General features: G+C 33.6%; 1 protein-coding gene across 1 annotated transcript; it reads left to right on the top strand.

Moving 5' to 3' along the window:
• Window positions 1-4,776: 4,776 nt before the first annotated feature.
• Window positions 4,777-12,609, top strand: LOC132725306 (regucalcin-like). Its single transcript, XM_060710405.1, has 4 exons — window positions 4,777-4,932; window positions 5,497-5,703; window positions 9,196-9,343; window positions 10,787-12,609. Exons 2-4 carry the CDS (start codon window positions 5,518-5,520, stop codon window positions 11,002-11,004), a joined length of 552 nt encoding a protein of 183 aa, XP_060566388.1. The 5' UTR covers window positions 4,777-4,932; window positions 5,497-5,517; the 3' UTR covers window positions 11,005-12,609.
• The last annotated feature ends 975 nt before the right edge of the window (window positions 12,610-13,584 follow it).

Raw genomic sequence — 13,584 nt, 5'->3', positions numbered from 1 at the left:
TAATTATGGGTAACTTCGATGGCCGTGATCCTGGTAGCGCTGGAACTTAAGAATCCAGGTAAGTTTATAGCAACAACTATAAAATTACAATGGTGTCTTGCTCCAAAATGTAAGCGATTTGCTTTATGATAGATAATCAAATAAATTTACAATTAACATTGATCCTTAACTCTAGAAGTAACCACGGGTTCTTTAATCCACATATATAGTTGGAAAAGCACTAAAAACATCGGACCTCGATCTAAAGTCTCAGAAAAATTTGAGAATTTTATTTGAAAAATTCATCACTGATTTTTTTTTTGAAATATGACTTTTCATATGATACGAGAAATGTTGTAATACTATATTAAATACCGCTATAAGTTATAACACACACACACACACACGCACACACGCACGCACGCACGCACGTACGCACGCACGCACGCACGCACGCACACACACACACACACACACACACACACCGTTCATGGCCGGGTGATAAAGGTAGTTGACATCTCACCGCTTTGGGTTCGAATCCTGACTTAAACTTCATGTGAGGTAGCTATCCAGCTAGCCTATGGAACGGCGGTGGTTCTACTCAGGTGCCCCCTCATGTCTGATATAATTCACGGAGAGGCAACTAAAATTAAAGCTTGAAAGTCTCCATAGACGATTTATAGCAATATTACCAACTTTGTTGTAATAGTTTGTTTACTTCTGTTTGGTATTTTGAAGAGTTGACAGGGATGTATGTTGATCCTAGTAATATCGTCGCTTATTCAATTCAATAAGACATGTTTTGTTTGTTTTATTGGGTTTAATGTCTAGGCCATATTGCGACGTGCCAGCTTTACTGGTGGAGGAAGACATCAGGTGCCCTTCCGAGCATTATTTCAGGCACGGATGGGTACCTGAGTAGAACCACCGACATTCCGTAAGCTAGCTGGATAGCTTCCTCACACGAAAGAACTCAAAGTCCCTGTCGGAATTCTAACCCACAGTGGTGAGGGGCAAGTGGGTTGAAGTCAACGACCTAAACCACTCGGCCACGGACGCCACAATAAGACATGTAAAACAACAAAATACCCCGGCCTATAATTTGCTGTAATTGTTATACTTGACAATGCTACATATACATGTCGTCGCCTTATTCTAAAAATGTCCTAACTCCATTTTTACCAAAAATGAGATAACTGCACATTTAGTTTAGTATTAGTTTGTTCTATCTCCAAAACAAAACATGTAAAGATTTACGCCATACTTTTGTAGATATAGCGTCTGTATTTTGTTCTATGTCCAATGGAAAGTTTTGCTGATAGCCTTTTCTCGTCGTATCTCCAACAAATGTAACACTTTTTAGGCTAATCTTTCGTGCCAGCCAATCAAGTTAAAAAATATATGTCATGTGACCTGAAGGGGCTTGACAATATAAGTGTTCTAACTACCAGTGATAACAACAACAATCGTATCTAAATCAGCCAGCTAACTAGGAAAGTAAACAGTTAAAAAAATGATTTCTGAAGAATGTAAAGTAATATATTTTAGCTTTTATACGTTTGATAAGTGAATTTATATTTTGCATTAGTATTTGTTTCATCGTATTATGATTCTTTTATATATATTTCTCAAATTTTGACAATCACATAATTTCGGATAACCATATTCGGATATTCGTATGAACTATTTGGAAACTTATTTGGAGTATCGAACATTGTTGTTGTTTAATTGTTAATGCTATTATTTTGTCCATTTCAGGTCAGACTTACTTAATATTATTAGACGTTGTCCTAACAGAAATGTTGTCTCTTTAGAACTTGTGACTGCAGTTAGCAGAACTTCCACAAAACTATGGAATTTTATAACAACACATCAAGTCTGTGCGGAATTTTTGACTTGCCATCAGTTTAAGATAAATCAAGTCTTAAAATATTCACAAATGATTTTAGATATTTAACATTCCAATAGGATCGGAATACCACTGTCTTGTCCAAAACATAGATTTTTAAGTTTGCATGCGAGTTTCAGTGTTACTCCGGGTCATCAATGATTATATTTATTAGATAATAGCAGAATTCTTAAAGCACAATACGGGCATGATCTAAAATGTTGCCGGCTCGGTTTTATTTAGCCTGTTCATGGACGATATTATTAGAATGTCCAGTATTACGTTGTGCGACAAAACACCAAAATGGGAGATCGCAAAATTCACTGGATGTAAAATCTTGAAAACGACGATTTTGCAATCTTGAAAGATTGTTAAGAACTTGAGCAGATATTTTTTCATACGCTGATATTAAACCACAAACAATACTTGAGACTTTGAGAGGCGGTATAAATGCATATGTGGTATTGACTTCAATTGTGTGAATTAAAAAAAAAGTGTTCTTGTTAATATAATTTTGATATGTATTCATTTAATCACAATATTAGAGATGGTTTCAATGATTTCATTTTTCATAATGGTAAAAAATATGTCAGTTTGTTTTAGCAAGTTAATTGATTAAAAATTTTGTGAAATATTTGTTTTTCTTATTTTTATGGCACACTTTAATATTGTCATTGTCGAGAAAGGCCCAAGTTGGAGATCACGTGAATTAATAATACACTTTGACATAATAATTTACAAAGATAAAGTGATTCAGTGTCAGTGGTTCAACCACTCTAGCTGTAAATGTTCTCTAGAATATAAAAATCTACTAATAATCTATAGTAAAATTATTACTCTTAAAAAGTTCTAACTCAAATAGTATTTACAATTTTAGCCTTCCTTTGTCATATCTCCGCAAACTCATTTTTAAAGTATTTTTTTTATCTAAAAATAAACATTTTTGGTCTATCTCCAAATATTTTTTTTAATTTTTTCAATTACTGCAAATTGTAAAGGTATATAACAAAGTGCTTTCATCATATGTTGACATAAATAATACCAATCCAGAAGTCCACACTGTTAGGAGTTATTAAATAAAAGTTACAAAGTCTTGAACCTTTAACCCCCTTTTCCCAAAAAAGAGGAAATTGTACATACACCATTTTTAGAATAGGGCGACGATGTGTAGGTCTTTATCTTGACTCAGCAACTTGCTTAAAGCGTCATAACATATTGTTGTTGTTCTGCTTATAATTTTCTGAGACAAACGATTAAAATTTTTCGTGATATTTTGAATCGATTACTTGTATATTGATACTGTGTATGAACACAGTCGTCTGGTACACATTTGTTCACAATATTTTCTGTGAATGTGGACTTTTCAATATTTGTATTTATCATGAATTTATTAACCATAAACGGTTAATGCTATCAGTCAAACAGAAATTAGAAGAAAATCAGACTTTTTAAACATAATTTTTGTTTTGAAACATATCTTACAAAATGATATTAACTTCATCAAAATTTTACCATATATAATAAAATTCAGAACAAGAAATAACAGCCAGTATAATGGCATCGAACTTAACTAGCGTATTTGTACACTGTGTCATAGATACATTGGTGATGAATTTCATTATATTTTCGTGTTATGAACAGGAAATGTTTTTGAAGCCTAACTATTCAATGAAACATAATATATACAAATATATACATAATATATACAAATAGCATGTTATATTGTCATCTGTTATGTACATGTAATTGTATTGTTACCTTATGTTGTCATGTTTGCATGATCTGAGTGGAATAAAATTAATCGAAATTGAAATTCCAGTATGGAGTTATAATATAAAATTATCAGAAACTATTGGTACTATTGATCGATCAAAACTCAAAGTGATGGTCTGGCGTCAGTACATATTGCCAAATGATAATGCCAACCGGCCTTGTAACGCTGTCATCTATTCAAGCGGTCTTTGTTTCATATTTAATTCTACATTAAATATATATTGTTTCATATCTAATTCTACATTAAATATATATTGCATGCAGTACCTTTAAACTTGATTGTTAGGCTCCGCCTACTTAGTGTACTGACCAATTGACTACATATTGTTAAACAGTCTTAGAAATAAGCTCATAGTATCAACATCTCGTATTCTCTACATCCACACCAAAGAACAACAAAAAAACAAACGTTAAACAGTCTTTTAATTGCAATTCATATCCATTTTAACTTTACGAAGCAAAAAAAAATAGACTGTTTAGTAAATTTAAAGGTACTTGAACTTTCTCAGAATTTCATCTTTTAATTTATGTAGATATACTCTAGAACCGCTTTAACATTCATAATTTATTTATTTATTTCTAAATGATGATGACAACCAGTTTAATGGTGACTCGTTTATATCTTATATAGCAGCTTGAAAACTGTGTAAAATACCGCTTTATTACTCTCATTTCATTTATTTCAGGTAGATGACAAGCATGTTTTTCTTTGATGTGATATGAGCCGCGTCAGTAGCAAACCAACACAATGGGTTAGCGACCAGCGTGGATCCAGACCAGCCTGCGCATCCTCGCAGTCTGATCAGGATCCATGCTGTTCGCTATCAGTTTCTCTACTTGTTATAGAGTTTGTAAGCGAACAGCATGGATCCTGATCAGACTGCGCGGATGCGCAGGCTGGTCTGGATCCATGCTGGTCGCAAACCCATTATGTTGGTTTTGTCGTGACGCGGCTCAATTATATAGCTCGAATAATCAAGTAAAGCACATGCACTTTAAATCTTTAGTACTAAAAATAGTTCTCACTATTTCAAGTTTAATATCAAATTTACAAAAAATAATTAATCTGAGCTCATAAAAACCATTCCTTTGTTAAAAAAGAGTTTTCTTCCAAAGAAAATCCAAAACGTCTTTAAAATAAATTACCAACCATCTGTTGCAGCGGTGACAGATAACGATAACGATTTTTTATAAGTTGTCTCCCTTTAACAATTGTTTACCATTAATTCTATCTCTCCAGGGCTACTTACGTGGTTTACAGGTGTTTTGTCACGTACATTATATATACACGAGTAAGTTATATTTATATTATTTTTATATGTATATCTTAAGGCACCAAAATAGTGATTGCAGTAATATTTTGTTAGTTCTTTATACATGTATATCGGAAATCAACATAAATCAATGAAATCATGTTGTTTAATTATAATTAAAGATTTGCTTGTTTGTAATTAAGTTATGTCCATTTATTCACTATTACCTATGTAAACACATCACAATACGTATAAGACATGTAACTGTTTAAGCCTGTTAACACTGGTTAAACTGGGTTTATTCAAAAGAAAATAAAGTAACGCTTCGCCACTTTAATAAATTGTTTACCGTTAGTAAGTTGGTGAAGTTTATATGAATTATTTATTACTAGTCATGTGGACTAATTAACATTTATAGTTTACGTCATATGTGTAAATTACTAAAACATAAAACATGGTTTGTTCTCTTGTATGTATTTGACCTTTGTTTTTAAGTCGGAATATTAAAATTCTTTTTTAGAAACGTTGACTATTTAAGAGTAGTAACTATCAATAACTAATGTTAAATTTGACGAAGTTTAACAGTAATTTTTTTTCACATAGATACAGATTAATCTGCGTTAAATGGCAGCTGTAATAGAGACCCTAATTGAGTGTAGCTGTAAAACAGTGGGGGAGGGTCCGCACTGGGACGGTCAATCACAGACGTTATTGTATGTGGACATAATTGACGGGTCATTACATCGCTGGTCATCTGTTACAGGACAGGATGAAAAACATACTTTTGGTAAGTATGATATCGTTAAATATGTAAAAAATACAATGTTAGTTTCTTGTTTTCTTGCTTTGGCAGTAGAAAATGAATTATTTAGTAATTGAATGTTTGTCACTGTCAAGTGCATATATGGGCCGTGTCACGACAAAACCAACATAATGGGTTTGCGACCAGCATGGATCAAGACCAGCCTGCGCATTCGCGCAGTCTGATCAGGATCCATGCTGTTCGCTATCAGTTTCTGTACTTGTAATAGGGTTGGTAAGCGAACAACATGGATCCTGATCAGACTGCGCGGATGCGCAGGCTGGTCTGGATCCATGCTGGTCGCAAACCCATTATGTTGGTTTTGTCGTGACGCGGCTCAATTATATACACGTATATGATTGTTTATCAGTGGTTAGCTAGGTCATTGCACTGTTTTACAGTCACCTTCTGTATTCAACGTGTGTTATCTTTTGAAAAACAAATAAGATGTGAAGTATTTTGCCACCTGGATTTAATACTATTTGAAGAACACTTATTAGTGTTGATTTAGGTCGTACATTGTAAATCAAATATAACTGACTAAGTTTACGTATATTCTTTAGTAGCTGCATTTCTTACTGTCATGTACATTTTTTGCAGTGTTTTAGGTATCAATGTGCAATAACTGTGCACTCAGAGGTAGTTAAAGAACATTCTTGAACTGATTCTGTACTAGTTGGTATATTAGCAAATATCTTTCTTCAAGTAATTTTTTATTTTGTTGCTTTGATAAACTTCTGAACCATCACATTCATGACTTTTGTTGAGCCATAGGAAAAATAATACAAAGAATAATACAAACTTCTTAAAAAAAAGTAAACCAAATTTATCCAGCCATTTTCGAATGTTAATTTTAGAGGCATGGTATAAATAGTTAATTTCACACCAAACTGTCAATGTTTTTACTATGTGGTCACCATATACAAAAATACGGAATCAAATTTTTATAAAAGCCTTGTTTTATGCTGCCAGTCAAAACATTCCACATCGAAATCACTATCGTACTTCGTCTACCCTTGTTTTCATTTTCAAAGCCACACCCCCCAACCCACCACTTTCCCCCATTCCCTCTGCAAAAAAAAAATCAAATTCTTAAAGTAACACATCAAAATGTGAAAACTAAATAATGATAAAATATGCCAAATAAAGATGTCAAAATAAATGACGTATATTAGCCTCACCTATTTAACTACAGTGGGTTTCTCTAAAAATGGTTTTATGTTTAGTCTGTGTAAATAAAAATCACTTATCCTTGTATCAGAAAATTTGTATTCAATTCATTGCAAATATTTTATATACTTTAACAATATAATTTCAGATACTTTCTGTTCTTGTGTGGTTCCCATGTAGAAAAGGAGGATAATTTAATATCTTCGGGGTTGCTTCAATTTTGCCACCTATGTATTGGGGAATAGGTAAAAAAGGTGACCGTCCTAGCAACTTGGTTGAGAAAGGGACTGGGTACACGAATTAACGACGGGAAAATGTGATCGTCGGGGAAGGACTTTGGTTTGGTAATTTTGTTAAATTCCTTTCCTTGTGTTTTTATATGAGTTCATGTTGTGTCAGTCTACTTACACTTAACTCATTAGAAAGATTATTTACGTTAAAATGTTTAAAGGGACTCTACTAGGGTTTTTTGACATAACAGGACTGGACATATGTTTGCACTGGGCCTCTAGCGCCTGACCATTAATAATACATGTAATCGTTTTTCGAATTCGTGCCGTTTTTTCTGTCGTCGTTACCAATGCAACCTGTCACAAACCTAATACCACCGGAACAGCATAGGCATTGCAAATAGTTCGTATATGTCCTAATTTATCTAATTGCTGCGCATATGTATTTACCTATCCAATTCACCATGTGCTTAGTGTCTAGCAGAAACGCGTTCCAGCCTCTCTCTCCCCAAGACGTTATTCCGCCCCACCGCCCCCCAAAATTAAAAGCATTCCCCAAGTGTTCCCTTTTTTTTAACATTCTTTTTTTTTCTCTTTTTGGGGTTAGTTTTGTGTTTAAAATTAAATTTTTTGAAAACTTAAAATTTTTTTCTTTTAAATAAAAGGGTTTTTGTTTTAAAAAAGGGGAATTTGGGAAAACCCCCTTTTTAAGGAAAAAGTAATGATTTTTTCATTTTTCCCGGGGGAAAATTTTGGTTCCCCGGGGCCAGACGGTCCCGCTAAAGTCCCTGTGACAAAGACCCCTTTTTTATAAATTTCTTTTTGAGTGGCAAGTAAATCAGAGTGAAGAAACCCTTTTTGGCCATAAAGTACTTTTCTGTACTTTGATTCCCCCATCTGAAACCCCTTTTGGAGTTTTCCTTTAAAAATTTCAAGCTTTATATTATCTATTTTTGTAGTTTTATTGAACCCTCTATTTAAAAGGGGGTTTGGTTTTGTTTCCAAATGGAGTTCCTTTTTAAAAAGGCTAAACTACTTTATTTATTTAAATTCCCCCTTTTTTTGAAATGATATGATTTAAAATTTTTGATTTTACATTTGTTTTTTTATGTTAAAGGGACGAAAAACTTTTTCCCGGAAAAAAGATCAAGGGGAAACGGGGAAATGTTTAAAGCTTCTTTTTTTTTTTATTTCCCTTCGAGGTCGGACCCGGGTTCCCGTGGAAAACCACAAAGGGGAGATTTTAACCCGTTTCTAATGGGGGTTAGCTTTTTGGCATCGGGGAAAAAAAAACAATTATTTTTCTCGAATTTTCAATTTTCCCAAAGGAAAATTTTTGGTATGATTTTGATTCTTGATTTAGGGGCTTTAAAATAAAATATTGTTTTCTGTTTAAAAAACGGTGGTTTTTTATTGCATTTTTTCGAAAAAGGGTTTTTTAAAATTTTTACTTCAAATAAACAAAACCCTTTTAAATTGTTTCATAAGTAAGCTGAATATTTGTGTTATATTATGTCCACTTTCCTTTTTATTCATTGTTTTTTCACTAGTTTAAATTTTACCAACCTCTGTTATTCAATTCATTTTTTGTTTTCTCCCTGTACCCCGTAAGTGTTGTTATGTGTTTGCATGGGGTGAGCTCTGATAGGTGTTGAGGAACGAACCTCTTTACAATTTTCATTTTCCACCAATTCCCCTTAATTATTGTGATTGGTATAATCTGTTCTTACTTAAGTTAATAGAACATGTATAAACGTTTTAAGTTTCTTCTATCAGTATTTGTCTGAAGATTATTTAAAACCACCCCTTTATTTAAATGTATTTGATCTTTACACTTGTATTCCTTAAAGGTACATGTATATACAATTACATAATGGATCGACAAGTTTAAATTTGAATAGGTTAGTAATTGTTGAAATGAATTTTAATTTCAATGTTCATGTTTATAGAGACTGCACGGACGTGCTGAACCGTGGTTATCAAAAGTATTGGCTAAAATGCCATTTCTTAGATATAAAAGAAAAACCTTAATAAGTAATCTGATTTCGGACTTTTCCTCTACTTAATATTGAAACAATACCTGTTGTTTCTATCATTATTATAGGTAATGCTCGTGTTGCAATAGACTTTGACGACGAAGAGAGACAACTTACTGGGTTTCCAGACGGGATGACAATAGATGTTGATGGAAACATTTGGGTAGCATGTTTTAATGGTGGAACACTTGTCAAATTTAATCCAAACACAGGTGCTAAATAAATTTTTGTTTTTTTACAATAAAAGTATGCAACTTAAAACTTTGATTTTCAGAGTATTATTTTCTATAGACTTTATCATTTTCAAGTCATCAAAAGTATGTTTGCAAACAAAGCTTGACTTATATTTCTCCGAGCAATGCCTTTCCGTTCTATGGGGGTATTAAGATTTGCTCTTGTCCGTGCATGCGTCCGTCAGTCCGACTCTTCCATGTTCTTAAAGGTTGAACTGACCTTCACGGTCAAGGTGAAATCAATTAATTTCTGTTAAACTGTCATAAGTTTGTTATTTATGTACGGATTTGATTTATACTTGAACAAAACAAGACCTGCTACCAAACAGACATAATGAATAATTTAAATATGACCGTGACATTTAATTGACCTTATTCGTCAAGGTCAAGTTAATGAAATTCTCTTGTTTTTTTCCTCAAAATGGCTATAACTTTGTTATTTGTAAACGGATTAGCTTCATATTTAGATACAACATATTTTATGTCTTTATGTATATCAAACTCAAATTGATCTTTATATATGTATGACCTTGCCCTTGAAGGTCAAATTATTGAATTTCACTTATTATTGCTATGGTTGACATTTGGTATTTAGTCAATGAATTATTTTCATACTTAAACAAAACAACCTTTAGGACAAGACCTTCTAAATGGTTGAACTCACCTTGATCTTGACCACCAAGGTCAAATTATTTAATTTTGGTTAAGTTGTCATAATTTTGTTATTGATGTACGGATTGATTTGATATGTGATCAAAACAATACTTGTTACAAAACGAACATGTTGAATAATTTAGACATGACCTTGACTTTTAAATGACCTTCACCGTTAAGGTCAGATTATTGAATTTTGCTAATTTTTTTAATTATTTGTCATTTATTTATGGAAATGATTCATACTTGGACAAAACAATAAGTGTGACAAGACAGGCCTATTAACATTAAAAAAAAATAAAAAACTTATTTTTTCTTAAATTTTCTTTTTAAAATTTGTTGAAACCGTTTATTTGTTTGCTTTTAGAAAAAGTAAACACAAGTCGAGCGTTGCCCCCGCCCGGCGGTGGCTCTTTCGTTTACTTTTTAAGCATATTTTAGGATGTAAAATTGAGATTTAAAATTCTTGCAGCTCAATATTTGGAAAATCAAGATGTCAAACTTGGAAAAATTTGATGCCCTAACCACATAACATAAGTGTAGGGGAGTCATGATGAATTTCCATTGTCTGTCCGTCTGTCGGACTGTCCTGCTGTACGTAAGTAGAGAGACAAACAGTGGAATGAGGGGGCATTCATGTCCTATTTACACATTTCAGTTGATTAATTAGATAATTATAACTTCTGAAAACAAGAAAGATAATTTACCGTTGGTAAAATATTTGAAATAAGAATTTGATTTTTTATATAACATTGTTTTCTTTTTCAGGTAGCCAAATATCATCGATTGAAGTGCCTGTTTACCGCCCGACATCTTGTTGTTTTGGAGGTCCATACTACGATCAACTGTTTATCACTTGTTCACGTTATGAATTGTCAGAGGAAGAATTAAAGCAAACACCGCTTGCTGGTTCCGTATTTCGCATTTGTAATCTGGGAACACGAGGGACTCCGGCTCCTATCTATGAAGGAACAATCGAGAAATGATATTTCGTTGTGCAACATGCTTTGAATGTTGTAATAATCATTATTTGCAGGTTCATTTAAGTGCAAAGAATATATATTCGGTCAACTTTTTACTTTATTTATATAGTTCAAATTAATACTTGTGCACTAGATTTTTGACATTTTGAGTTTTTATCTGTCTGCCTCAATTTAACAGACTGAAATCTGCCCACACTTGTAGTTTTTGTTTACAGTTTTCATTTATTAATAATATGAAAGAAAATTAATATTTTCTACAACACTAACGAACATGTACAGTGACCTGTTGTCTTGTTTCTCAAGTTGAACTACTGTATTTGTAAGCAGTCAGCCGCATGACGTTTTGCCTGAACATTTTTAACGCATGAAGTATTTTCTATTTTGGTAAACAGACTTTGATTTTAAAACAACTCATTTTTATATGCCCGAAAGAATTTCGGGCATATTATGTTATACCCCCTGGCGTCCGTCTGTCCGTCCGTCCGTACGTCCGTCCGTCCGTCTGTTAGCAATTTGGTTTCCGGAGCATAACTTAAGTTCCATTTGGCCCACAGTATTCAAACTTCATAGGATGATTGCCCATATTGGGTAGAAGACCCCTATTGATTTTGGGGTCACAAGGTCAAAGGTCAAGGTCACTATTAGCTAAATACTGAAATGGTTTCCGGAGCATAACTTAAGTTCTATTTGACCCACAGTATTCAAACTTAAAAGGATTATTGCCCATATTGGATAGAAGACCCCTATTGATTTTGGGGTCACAAGGTCAAAGGTCAAGGTCACTATTAGCGAAATACTGAAAATGGTTTCTTGAGCATAACTTAAGTTCCATTTGGCCCACAGTATTCAAACTTCATAGGATGATTGTCCATATTGGGTAAAAAAACCCTATTGATTTTAGGGTCACAAGGATAAAGGTCAAGGTCACTATTAGCTAAATACGTAAAATGGTTTCCGAAGCATAACTCAAGTTCCATTGGACCCACAGTTTTCAAACTTCATAGGATGATTGTCCATATTGGGTAGAAGACCCTTTTGATTTTGGGGTCACAAGGCCAAAGGTCAAGGTCACTATTAGCTTAATACTGAAAATGGTTTCCGGAGCATAACCTAAGTTCCGTTTGGCCCACAGTATTCAAACTTCATAGGATGATTTGTCATATTGGGTAGAAGACCGCTATTGATTTTGGGGTCACAAGGTCAAAGATCAAGGGATTACTATCACCTTTAAACTGGAAACATTTTCGCTCAATAACTCAAGTATTAATCGAACTTCAGCTGTAAAATTTTATAGGATTAACAGCTTTATACCCCTGACGTCTTGGTGTCCATCCATTTTAGCATTTTTACTTGCAAGATAACAACTTGATGGTGGTGCTTTGAAAACAGCAACTGCATATATACATGAATGTTCTTCAGCTATAAAGGAGGATTGCTTTTTGAAGGAGGTAATACTGTATTTAATTCCAATGTCTTCCTCCCTAAAAGAAAGAGTACTTTCGGGCATATAATGCTCCGCCTAGCGGTGCTCTTGTTATTTTTATATCTGCTTATTTGTTTCAGTTTAGTAAATTTAAATCAATAATAAACGACTAAATGTCATCATTACGCTATATTTATTCTATTATTTGATAGAAGATTGTTTATGCTGAGAAAAAAAACAGGCATTCTATACCTTACGTAAACACAGTGTATAAACGAAAGCACTGTACCCTGTTTTGCAAGCCTATATGATTAAATGCGTGCCCTGTTTTGCGATCATAAGCACGTGTCCCTCCCGGTCATTGTACCTTTCTTGGTAGCTTATCTTTTTTAACTTGAACTTTTCTTACTATTAAAGGAAGAAAAGATAAACTTTTTTTATTTACTGCGGAAAAAGTGCTGCTTTGCGAAATGCCGCCGGGTTAGCTAAATTGATAGAGCGTTGAACTGTGAATCGGGCGACTCTGGTTTGATTCCCGGAGGGTGCATGTCATTTCGGTTGTGATTGGATTTTTCAACAGTCGTTGGCACCGTACATCTGCTCTAATATGTACAGAAGTTATCAGTTCCTTGTGAAAGTGAAGGCAATTATTACTGGTAAAGTGCTTGACAGTCTGCCCAGGAACGATGCAGTTGTGGAACTGTGCTCTGGTTAATTCAATTTGACATACTGCCGTGATCATGAAGGTAAACTACGAACATCATCACCACTTTATAAGTACTCTACTTACTATAGCATTACGAGCAGGACTGAGACGCAAAGTATGTCCTTTAATGCCCAGATACATGGACGCAAGGATGTTAAAATGGTAAAAGGTCGCTATGGCTTTTTTAGATAAGATAATTCAAGATTTTGAAATGAGTTTTGAAATGTGATCATACCAGTTATACCGACTTAATGAAAAATCGGTGTTACATGTTTACTTATTGAAGCTGTTTTTCTTGAGATAAAAAAACTCGCCAATGATGTCTCACAATGACAGGATGGAATTGAGTTTAAAACTAACCTAAATACGGAAATGTTAAATGGCCTCCATAAAGTGCAATCATGAGGTGTAAGACACTGATTTATGTTCGATCTGAATAGATGTTTTAACACAA

The sequence above is a fragment of the Ruditapes philippinarum genome, unplaced genomic scaffold (assembly GCF_026571515.1).
Source record: "Ruditapes philippinarum isolate M1 unplaced genomic scaffold, ASM2657151v2 ctg351_1_1_1_1, whole genome shotgun sequence".
Taxonomy (NCBI): domain Eukaryota; kingdom Metazoa; phylum Mollusca; class Bivalvia; order Venerida; family Veneridae; genus Ruditapes; species Ruditapes philippinarum.
The sequence above is the reverse complement of the archived record's forward strand: the minus strand, read 5'-3'. Positions and strand labels throughout refer to the sequence as shown.

Excerpts from the sequence above, each read along its gene's own strand:
- LOC132725306 (XM_060710405.1), top strand. The coding sequence starts at position 5,518 with ATGGCAGCTGTAATAGAGACCCTAATTGAGTGTAGCTGTAAAACAGTG. Across the intron at positions 5,704-9,195 it reads AGTATGATATCGTTAAATAT|ATAGGTAATGCTCGTGTTGC; the intron begins GTAAAAAATACA and ends TCTATCATTATT. Across the intron at positions 9,344-10,786 it reads CAAATTTAATCCAAACACAG|GTAGCCAAATATCATCGATT; the intron begins GTGCTAAATAAA and ends TTTCTTTTTCAG.